General features: G+C 43.7%; 1 protein-coding gene across 1 annotated transcript in view; it reads right to left on the bottom strand.

The window, feature by feature from the left end:
- The window catches only part of TPO (thyroid peroxidase), a gene marked incomplete at its 3' end in the record, with an annotated part of 59,725 nt that extends 55,116 nt beyond the window's left edge, over positions 1-4,609 (bottom strand). Inside the window, exons 1-2 of the mRNA XM_084792936.1 lie at positions 4,496-4,609; positions 3,655-3,755 (exon numbers count right to left, since the gene is read on the bottom strand). Coding sequence (XP_084649062.1) covers positions 3,655-3,748 — 94 coding nt within the window. The 5' untranslated portion in view covers positions 3,749-3,755; positions 4,496-4,609. The remainder of the gene's footprint in view (positions 1-3,654; positions 3,756-4,495) is intronic.
- Positions 4,610-12,060: the final 7,451 nt, after the last annotated feature.

Genomic DNA, 12,060 nt, shown 5'->3' with positions numbered 1-12,060 from the left:
CCATCCAAGAGACCTGGAGTCTCCTTTTTTTTTTTTTTTTTTCCTCCCAAGTAGAGAGTGGTAAGACACTTTACAAATGCACTTTCTGACCAGCAGGGGGAGATAGAGTGCTTCTCTAAGACCCTTGGCATTCTTTGCATCTCAAAAGCCACCAAGCAGGGGCACAGGCTACCTCTGGTTGTGGTTGAGGGTAGGTCAATATCCCCAAGAATTTCAACTTGGTCTCTTCTGCTTGTCTAGAACAGAAATTCACAATCTAGAGTGCAACTGGACTCATTCCCTGTCCTGGAGATAGCATCTGTCATCTGGCTTTCCACGTGTATGTCCTGAAAGTGCCATCTGCTACAGGAGGTACATTGGCCTCTAGACTCCCACCTCTTGCATATCCATAACTGGAACGCAAGAGGCCATTATACAAGAAGATGCTATATGTCAGGGCAAAGAAACAGGTCCAGAGTTCCAAATATATTCACCACTGCAAAGAGGCAGCAAGGAAAGCCAAAGTCTTCTTCCTCGCCAAAGCCTCCGAGGCCCCAGGCTGCCAAGAGCTGCCCTTGGCTAACTCAGATCAGTTGGCTTTTGCTCAGAGCCGTGTGCGGATGCTGTTTTGATGATCGCTGTTTTCAGAAGTCTGGTGAACTGAGCTGGCCAGCTTTCCTTTTAAACACACTCCCCCACGAGGCTGGCTTCCCAGTCTCAGGATTTGCAGGCAGCTCTCCTGCTCCTGCTGCTCATTTGCATCTTATTCTCTTTTCACAGCTACAACTAGCTGCCGGGTTCGCCATAAAGATAATTTCGCATGGATCTTAGTGTTGCAAAAACACCAGAAGCCCATCTCAAGTCTGTTGAGAGGAATACACAGGTCTTCATGAAGCACGTGCTAATGAAGGCTGTCAAGAGGCACTATGAGCAAGGTTTTCCTAGATTTATAATGGCCGTGGGTATACTTTAAGAGAAAATGAAACCTTTTTTTCATTTTCAGTACTTTATTACTGAATTCCCAGGTACTGGGGTTTCTTCTGTGCTTTGAGCCATCTGGCTCTGCACAATAATGTGTGTGTGTGTGTGTGTGTGTGTGTGTGTGTGTGTGTGTGTGTTGTGTCCCCTATAGTTTTATTCCTCAAGGTGTCATTGATGTCCTCCAAATGCACAAAGTCATCTGCATTGCTATTTTCCTTTTTTTTTTTTTTTTTTTTTTTTTGGTTTTTCGAGACAGGGTTTCTCTATGTAGCCTTGGCCATCCTGGACTCACTTTGTAGACCAGGCTGGCCTCGAACTCACAGCGATCCGCCTGCCTCTGCCTCCCGAGTGCATTTGGACTGTAGTGAAATAGACTGGATGAAAACTATGTTTCAAGTACATTTTACCGGTGAATATTTAGTTTCAAAGTCATTGTTGGGAAAAAAGTTCTTACATTAAAGAACATAAAATTGAACCACTGTAAAACAAATACTTTTTGCTTGTGTTTGGTTTTCTGTGACAGGGTCTTATGAAGTCCAGCCAGAGTTCACTCAGAGTTGCTACATATCTGATGCTAGCCGTGAACGCTTGATTCTCCTTGCCTCTGGTGGGATTATAAGGTGTGCTAACACACCAATCAGAATTTAAAGTACATTAGCAGTGGTTTTAGTGATTTTTTAAAAACTTAGTATCAAACCCAGTGCCTCAGACATGGCAAGCCAGTGCCCCTCCACTGACCTATACCAGACCAAAGCTAGAGCTATTAGCAGTCAGGTATCTCTGTGGCCTGCTGCAGGGGACTTAGAATGGGACAACAGGCATCTCTGAGGCCACCCCAGAGGCTCAGTGACAGTAGAACACATCCTCAGCAGCTGCCAAGATGCCATGGTTCCCTAAGCACTCTTTCATTTGCTGGGGTCGCCTTATACGGGGACACTCCCCGCTCCCAAATCTCTTTTCTCCTTCTGTCTCCCTAGAGTCATTCTCTCTAACTTCCTCCCCCAATAAAACCTCTCATGTGCCTGTGGCATGATTCGTGCATCCATCACATAGCTGCACCTCGTAATCCCAGCAACACCCAAAGCAGGCCTTGACTTTGAGCTTCTCTTGTTCCATCCTCTTTAGTGTTTGCCTACCAATGTGTCGCAGTACTGCTAGTATATTTTCTAAATAAGAAATGTATAGGGTAGATGGATAACAAGCTGGCTTAAAAATATCCTAATGAATTGTAAAGTACACTCCAAGGTGCATTATCATTATACAAGCCATGTTGCACGTTATTATATACCATTAAAAGGAGAAGAGTTGACTATATTACAGACTTATAAACCATGCTTTCATCCCAGCTCTCTGGAGGCAGAGGGAGAGGCAGGCAGATCTATGCGTGTTCTACATGGTGAGTACATGGGATACATACTAGCACCCTGTCTCAAGAAACAAAACAAATAATCTGTAGGTAGAGTTATAGATACCTCATCTCCTGAGTTTTGAAAATCATATAATTTCAAAATTCAAAGCCACGCTGTGCAGATGTTTTTATGAACAGCTCGCAGGTGCAATAGCTTTAACCACGTGACCTCTAGCTTTTCAGTCTTGTTTTCTCCCTCTAGGGTCTTAATAGCTATTGAACAAAGGACAAAGTGGTTCGCTCCCCCTTACCCCCCCCCCCGCCATGTGTGCTGAACACTTGTCATGTTCCAGATGTTAGAAGGACTGGGGTGAAGGGGTATACTTAGTTTCTCTTGAAGGCTTAAAATGAGCACCCCGCCTGTTTTCTTTAGTTGTCATGGCAACACACTTCCAAAGTTAAAGCTCACCAGGAATGCTGGTGGTGGTCACTTGAAGACCCAGACTTGGAAGGGGGAATGGCAAGCTCCTCAGAAAGAATGCTTTGCAGGGCGCAGAGTAACTGGTGTGGAGACCCAGGAGGAAGGGAGGAAGGAGGCAGCAGACTGATTTCAATACAGTCATGATGTTCAGACAGTCAGAAAAAATAGGCAGAATGTAGCTCCTAGCAGGAACCAGGTCTGAGTATGGATGAGGATGTTAAGGCCCAAGGGCTGGGCTGTGTTTGAGAGACTGGGGCACACCAAGTGTCCCATCCCCAGCGTCCGGTCATCAGCAAGCTTGCTTCTGTGTGACCACTTGTCCTTAATCCCCTTCTTCCCCTATGACCCTTTCTTCTTTTCTTCCCTTCCCTTACCCATCTTTGCCCCCTCCTTTCCTTTGTTTCCTCCCTCTGTCCTTCCTCCCTTCTTTCTTTTTTCCATCTTTTCTTCCTTTTTTCCCCTTTATAACATCTCAGAAGCTTTCTTACCACAATTTCCCATACATCTGCCTAATTTCACAAACTATACCAGAGACATTTAATGAAAGATGATTTCATAGCAAAAAACAAAAATACTCAGAACACACACACACACACACACACACACACACACACACACACACACACACACATACATATGTGTATGTGTGAAAATTGGAAATGATTTATTCTACAATCATGGAAAAATCAGTTATTTTAAAGGAGGAAATATATCTTATCCTTCTAAACTGAAGAATTACATTATTCTCTTTGAAAAGCACAGCAAGATCTTAACTGGTTCTCAGCAACTGGCATGACATGTTGGGTTTGTTGAGTGTGATAAACAGCTTTACAAGACTAAAGATCATGTATTATTTGTTACTTACCCCAGAAGACTTCTCTGCCTCTCAGGATGAAAGGGAGGAAAATTCCAGTTCCTAACACCACCAGTGTGATCGCCATGACTCTAAGCGCTCTCATTCTGGAGCTGACGTGGGAAAAGAGATAACCATATAGTCAGCAGCACACAGATACCCAGGCCTCTCCTCAGGTGGGTCCTCCCAAGTCCAAGGCTGCCCCTCCCTAGGACATCGAACCATCCTCAGATCTGGTCCTCTCTTCATCAGAAAAGTGGGGTAGTGAATGGGAACTTAACCTCTTCAAACATCTATGTGAAGCAAATAGCCAAGGTTAGGCATTTAGCCTTATACAGATAAATAAATCTCTGGCACCTGCTGCATTTCTTAAGGCACCAGGATTCTAATGAAGCGATTTTAGATGAAACAGAAGATCTGAACTTGATCACGTCCACTCCTTAAATCTTGGCTTTCTTAGTCTCAGACATAGATGTTTTTGAATCCTTGACTTTGCTAATCAGAACAACCTGAGGGGAACACATTCTAGTGAATGTGGGCTGATAAACGACCTAGCACACCTGAACTGGAGTCATGGGCACCACCAGACTTTGCTAGGGAAATCATCTATTTGCCACACAGCCCAAAAATGGCCTCCCCTAGACAACTTTACACTTTCATGACGGATTTCTCTTAGAAAATGGGAAAATAAAAAGTTTTACAACCTGACCATTTCCCTTTTCTCAGCTGAGGGAGCAGGGTGTGCACAGCTGGACGCGTTCTTTGTGGCCTTAGCTTCTGAAATGTGGATCTTGATTACTTTCTGAGACTTGCTCACCCACCATATAAATGGGCTCTCTGCACTGATACCCACTCAAGTTTCTGATGGGAGTGGCTCCATTCTCTGTTTCTTTAGCATTGTGTTTCTGCCAAGAGCTTGTTCGTACTGGCTGGTCAGAAAGGTGATGCTCATAGAAGACACACTGTCTGCTTAACCAAGACAGAAAGAATTGCGATATTCAGAGAAAGAAGACACTTATTTAAAACCAACCATTTTTACTCTTGCACTTTTCTGAGATGATGAAACCAATGAGACATGGACACACACACACGCACACACACACAGTACATTTGAGAAACTGTAAAAGAATAAATAGAATTTTAAAATGTACCACATGAAAACGAAGATATGATTCACCCAACATCAACTGGATTTTGTGCTCTGCTGGTCCCCAGTGTCAATGGCAACCTGGATCTTCTGTGTATCCCTGAGATCTACATCTTCGTTTTTAAGGGTGGAATAAAGAGTCTCATTCAGGCTGTACTTGAAGCCCCGCCCCCCACAGCAACATCTCTTACTCCACCATCCCTGAAACTGAGTGTATTCACTAGGTTCCTCCCTGTCTGAGTGAACAGTAGAAGCTGAGTCATTTTCAGAGAAGCCATGGTGCAAAGGAAACTCTGAGACCAAGTGAGGCACCTGGAAACGACCCCCTCAAACCTGCTGTACAGTGTGCTCCAGGTTCCCAGCTTTGTGAGCTGTTGCTCGTGCTGAGGTGGGCTTTGGTGACACCCTGTCTTTGAGTCATTTCTGCTCCTGTAAGTGACCCCTCACCCACAATGCTCTAAGTAACTCCAATAAAAACCACTGGCTCACTAAGTTGGATTTGGGTGGTATCATACTTTGGTCTGTCATCAGTTCCCTATCTGGGTGAGCAGACATGTTTGTCATCTCTCTCCGTTTCAATGTCACCTGCAGCCAAAACAAAGTGCTGAAGAACACTAAGATTTTCCTTAGAGCAAATCATGCCTATGAAGGCAGCAGAGTGAATGTTAGAAAACTACTTCTCCTCTGAACTATAGGCTGCATTTTTTTTTTTGTTTCCTCTCATCTTTATCAAACTATAGTGATGAATAAAAATTACATCCATCTGCGGACACCACTTTAGTGTACAACAGCAAGGAATGACTGAATCTACTTAAAACACCCATCATCTCCCGCATTCATTCCCCTTATAGCTACTCCTCTCATCTCTTTCTGTCTCCTCATGACTGCTTCTCACACCCTTTCCTTATCCTCTCCCCACATCCTCTCTGTGTGGTTTCTCACATTCTCCCCCTCACATTCTTTCCGTGCACCCTCTCCTCACAAGCTCTCTTTACATCTTCTCTCACCAGCTCCTCGCATCCCTCTCTCGTCATCTCTCTTGAGCCCTTACTTCTCAGCTTCTCCCTGTATCTTTTCCTAATTCCCTCCTCACATTCAATTTTCTTTTTAATTTATATATTCCCTTCACATCCCTATCATAGTCATACCATCCCAGTCATACCCTTCCACCCTCTTCCCCTCTTCCCCCTCCCCTTCTACTCAGAAAAGAGAACCACTCTCCCCCCCCATCACCAACCCACTCCAGCACATCAAGTTGCATCAGGACTGAGCTCATCCTCATCCACTTGAGGCCAGGGCAACGCAGCCCCAGGAGGGGGAAGTGATTGGAAAGCAAGCAACAGAGTCCATGTCATAGACAGCACCCAATCAGCTTACTAGGGAACCCTCATGAAGATCAAGCTGCCAATCAGTTACATATGTGTAGGGGCCCTAGGTGCAGTCCATGCCTGCTCTTTGGTTGGTGCTTCTGTCCCAGTAAGCCCCCAACGACCTAAATTAGTTGACTCTGTTGGTCTTCATGTGGTCTTCTTGTCCTCTCCAGGTGCTTCTATCTTCCCCCCACCCATCTTCCACAGGAGTCCCTAAGTTTCACCAAAGTTTGGCTGTGAGTCTCAGCATCTGATTTGATCAGCTTCTGGGTGGGGCCTTTCAGAAGATTGTTATGCGAGGCTCCTGTCTACAAATACAACAGAATATCATTATGGTGTTGGGTGTTGGGTCTCTCCCATGGGGTGGGTCTCAGGTTAGGCCAGGCATGGGTTGGACATTCCCTAGTCTTTGCTCTATTTTTATCTCTGCATATCTTGTAGGCAGAGTAAATTTTGGGCCAAAGGTTTTTTATGTGGATTGGTGTTCTGCCTGGCTAGAAGGTATCCTCCTCAGTCACAGCTAGAGTCATCTCCATATCTTCCCTGGAGCCTATCCTGTTGCAGGTCTCAAGCTTTTCTCAGAGATCCCCCTTCCTCAGTTTCCCTTTTCTCTCCAAGCCCTTTCCTCTTCCCTCCCCACTCTCCCCACATCTGATCCTCCTTGCTTCTTTCCCTCCCCACACCCACTCCTGTTAAGTTCCCTTTCTTCATCCACCTCTAATGTCTATTTAATTCTCCATCTGAGTGAGATTCAAGGAGGACCTCCCTTAGGCTCTCCTTGCTACTTAGCTTCTTTCTTAGAATCCAACAAATGGTGCTGGTCTAACTGGATGTCTACATGTAGAAAATGCAAATAGATTCATATTTATCATCCTGTACAAAACTCAAATGGATCAAAGACCTCAACATAAAACCAGATACATGAAATCTATTAGAAGAAAAAGTTGAAACCATTTTTAACTCATTGGCACAGGAGACAACTTCCTGAACATAACATCAACAGGGTAGGCTCTAAGATCAATAATTAGTAAATGGGACCTCATGAATCTGAAAAGCTTCTGTAAGGCAAAGGACACTGTTAACAACAAAATAACAGCCTATAGACTGGGGAAGTATCTTCACCAACCCTATATCTAACAGAGGAATAATATCCAAAATACATAAAGAACTCAAGTAAATAAACACCAACAAACCAAATAATACAATTAAAAATGAGGTACAGAGCTAAACCAAGACTTCTCACCAGAGGAACTGCTAATGATCGAGAAGCATTTAAAGAAATGCTCAACATCCTTAGTCATCAGGGAAATACAGATCAAAATGACTCTGAGATTCCATCTTATACCTATCAGAATGGCTAAGATTGAAAACTCAAATGACAGAACATGTTGGCACAGATGTGGAGAAAGTGGAACGCTCATCTATTGCTGGTGGGAGAGCAAGTTTGTACAACCACTTTGAAAATCAATCTGGTGTTTTCTCAGGAAACTGGAAATAATACTACCTCAAGACCCAGCTATACCATTTCTGAGCATATACTCAAAAGCTGTTCTATCATACCATGAGGACTACAGCTCAACTATGTTCAACTATGTTCATACCAGTTTTATTCATAACAGCCAGAAACTGGAAATAACCTAGATATCCCTCAGCTGAAGAATGGTTAAACAAAATATGGTACATTTACACAAAGGAATACTACTCAGCTATTAAAAACAAGGAAACCATAAAGTTTTCACACAAATGGATGAAACTAGAAAGGATCACTCCGAATAAGGTAACCCAGACCCAGACAGACACATGTATCTTCCTCACGATTCCCCTATAAGCAGATAGCCATATATTACAGGATAACCATACTACAATTCACATTGTGCCTTAGTTAAGGTTTCTATTTTTATGATGAAATAGCATGACCAAAAGCAACTTGAGGAGGCAAGGGTTTATTGGCTTTCACTTCCATATTGTAGTCCATCACTGAAGGAAGCCAGGATAGGAATTCAAACATGGTGGGAACATGGAGGGAGGGGCTGATGCAGAGGCAATGAAGGAGTGTTGCTTACTGGCTTCTTCCCTATGGCTTGCTCTTCCTACTTTGTTATAGAATCCAGGATAACCTGCCTAAGGATGGCATCACCAACAATGGTCTGGGCCCTCACCCGTCAATCCCTAACTAAGAAAATGGCCTACAGGCTCTCCTAGAGCCCAGTTTTTTCTTGCTTTGCTTTGCTTTGTTTTGTTTTTTATTTGAGGCAAGGTTTCTCTGTGTCACCCTCGCTGTCCTGGACTCACTTTGTAGACCAAGCTGGCTTCAAACTCACAGAGATCTACCTGCCTCTGTTTCTCTGAGTGCTGAGATTAAAGGCATGGGCCTCCATGCCTAGCTCTCGTGGAAGCATTTTCTTAATTAAGATTACCTTTTCTCAGATGAAGTTAGCTTGTGTCAGTTGGCATAAAACTATCCAGGACAATTGATCCCTTGTCAACTTAATGCAGAGATATATCACTAGTAAGCTGCAAATCTTCCTTTCTTATTCATCCCCAAGACATAGATAGCCTTAAAAGTCCTACAGTCTTTACAAATTCAAGCACGTTAAAATTTCAGTCCCTTTAAAGTATCCAGTCTCTTTAAAAATTGAAAATCTCCTTTAAAACTTCAGAGTCTCTCAACTGTGGGCTCCTATAAATATCAAAATTAAGTTAAACAATTTCTTACTTCAAGAGGGAAAAACCAGGGCACAGTTACAATCAGATCAAAGCAAACCCAAACCCCAACAATGTAAATAACAAAATATCAAATATCTGGGGTTGACTCACAGTTTTCTGTACTCTTTCAAAGGGCTTGGGTCACTTCTCCAGCTCTGCCCTTTGTAGCACACATAGCTTGTCTTTTAATCTCAGGCACAGTCCACTCCACTGTTGCTGCTATTCTTGGTGGTTGTCCTAGGACACTGGCGTCTCCAAAACGCTGGAGTCCTATGCTGCAACTGGGTAGCACTTTCACCAGTACCCTCTCCTAGGCTCTCCATGGTCCCTTCGATCCTAGGCCCTCACTGCTACTGAGGCTGCACCTTCACCAGTGGCCTCTTCTGGCCGCTCACAGTGCGAAGCCTCAGCTGCTCTCCATGATCCCTTCATGTTTTCAAAACAGGCACCACCTGTGTGACTCGTACGCTACCAGGTTCAACTGCCAAGGGGCAACGTTGGCTGCCTCTGGAACTCAGCTTCTGTGTGCTGACTCTTAGGAAATTCTTTTCAGATTTCAGTTCACTGATGCTGGTCTCTTCTTAATCACTGCTAATTTCTTTTTTTTTTTTTTTTCCATTTTTTTTATTAATTTATTCTTGTTACATCTCAATGGTTATCCCCTCCCTTGTATCCTCCCGTTCTTCCCTCCCTCCCATTTTCCCCTTACTCCCCTCCCCTATGACTGTTCCTGAGGGGGATTACCTCCCCCTCTATATGTTCATAGGGTATCAAGTCCCACGAAAGCCTTCACTTACCAGGAAACTGAGACAGAGGAGAGGACATTGTAGTGGGATTCTAGATGAGAGAATCATGGGAGAAAGGCAAAGTAGAAGGACCCAGAGGGTCCTAGAAACCTACAAGTAGAACATTATGATAGGCAGATTTGGGCATAGGGGTCCCGCTCAAACTAAGGCACCAGCCAAGGACAATACAGGCGGTAAATCTTAAACCCCTACCCAGATCTAGCCAATGGATGGAACACTCTCCACAGTAGAGTGGAGAGTGGGATATTACTTTCTCACATACTCTGGTGCCTCACCTTTGACCATGTCCCCTGGAGGGGGAGACCTGATGGCACTCAGAGGAAGGACAGCAGGTCACTGCTAATTTCTAAGCTTTAGCTGACCAGCATCAATTGTCTCAGTCAAAGAAAGGTTTTACTTCAGAGGTTCTGGTCCCTTGTTAATCACAGCTGATTCTTCAGCACCAGCTGACAACCACAGATTCTTTACATAAATTGCTTAGTAGAGCCTTTGCTTTGCTTCGGAAACTTCGAAAGTCAGGTGTTCACCATCTGCACGGCTCTCAACATTCTTCAAAACTCCAACAAAACAGCTCATTGTACTCAACATTCAATGGCTCTTCTAGCCCAAAGTTCCAAAATTCTTCCACAATCGTCCCCCAAGCATGGCCAGGTCTGTCACAACAATACCTCATTATCCTGGTGCCTGCTTCTGTTGGTACTGCTGTGATGACACATCATGACTAAAAGCAACTAGGGAAGGAAAGGGTTAATTTGGCTTAAACTTAGATATCATAGTTCATCACGGAAGGAAGTCAGGATCAGAACTGAAGCAAGGCTGGAACGTGGAGGCAGGAGTTGCTGATGCAGAAGCCCCGGAGGGGTGCTGCTGTAGCGTTGTCTACAGCGCCATATTACAGAGGCCCTTTCTTAACTGGGGTTCCCGCCTCTCAGATAACGTTAGCAAGTGTCAAGTTGACATAAAACTATCTAGGACACATTGTCTCCTCATAGTCTGTTCTCATAAACTCTACTCAAATTTTGGGATTTTGTGATGTGATTTCCTGAGACCTAGTTTAATCAACTTCCAGGAGGAAATGCAATACAATGTGGTCACCGTGCTGCCCCTTAGGGCTTCAGAACTTACTTTTTGTTTTGTTTTGTTTTGTTTTTGATACAGGTTTTCTCTGTGTAATAGCCTTGGCTGTCCTGGAACTTTCTTTGTAGACCAGGCTGGCCTTGAACTCACAGAGATTCACCTGCCTCTGAGTCTCAAATGCTGGGATTACAGGCGTGCGAACATGAACCTTTGTCCACTTAGACCATAATCTCCTTAGTCCATACTCCTGCCCTGGCACTGGTGTCTGTTACTCTTTCCACAATCTTGACATTTTTAGTGACTACATAAAACAAATATGGTGAAGTATTTTACTTCTATGCCTGGGTCGTGTGTGTGTGTGTGTGTGTGTGTGTGTGTGTGTGTGTGTGTGTGTGTTCATTTATAAACTTGGCTATGATTGTTTTTAATGTGTACTGGACACTAAGGGTCTTTGACCCCAACACCTGCATTGCATCCCTGGATAGAAAACAGACATAAACAGGAGAACTAGGAAAACCAGAACAAAGTAGTTTTTTTTAGAAGAGTTGTCTTGGTGTTTCATTCCTGGTTAAAGACTGTACTGTAGCTACATCCAATGTTCCTGGTGGGGGAGGTGGTGAAGGTCGCTGCAGTCTTTCAGCTCACTTGGGAATCATCTTAAAGTTTCCTAGGCTTTAAAAATGAATAATGTATTGCATTCAAAATTAACTTACCCAGTAGAATTCAAAGAATCATTTGGTTTTGTTCAAACTCAAACTTAGGTCAGCAGGCAATTTGCTAATTTACATAAGTCAGAATAAAGCAAAAAAATATGTACAGAAAAGATAGTAGTTGACAGAAATTAGATATATAGACAAAGGTTCTCCCACACACTTTAAAACCTCCACATCTAGTGATGACAGTTTCCATAGTCCAGATGTGAAGTGGGAGCCTCAGAGTGTATTGGTTTATTTATCTCAGCCCATGAGCACCATATCCGTCCAGGGTAGAAGTCATATTTATGATTGTCACTTTTCATTCATGTGGCCTCTAACGACACTCGGCTCAATTCAATTAGTGAGACTTAGCCATAATTTGATGCCGTGTCAGGCCCATGGTCTTCTACATGCCTGTTTTTATGGTGTCTGTGCTATGGCTGCACATCCCTTCTAATGTCTAAAGGTGCACACTGTACACAAGTTCCTTTCTGTGCGCTAAATCTGTACAGTGGGTCTCATCAAGGAATTCAGAATATTTAATGTCCGGGATATTCCATACCCATCCAAAGTCATCTTCTCAGCATGGTGTTCTTTTCTGCTGATGTTTAGACATT

This window comes from Acomys minous (genome assembly GCF_964271855.1).
Source record: "Acomys minous genome assembly, chromosome: 8".
NCBI classification, from domain to species: Eukaryota; Metazoa; Chordata; class Mammalia; order Rodentia; family Muridae; genus Acomys; species Acomys minous.
This window is presented reverse-complemented; position numbering and strand designations above follow the sequence as displayed.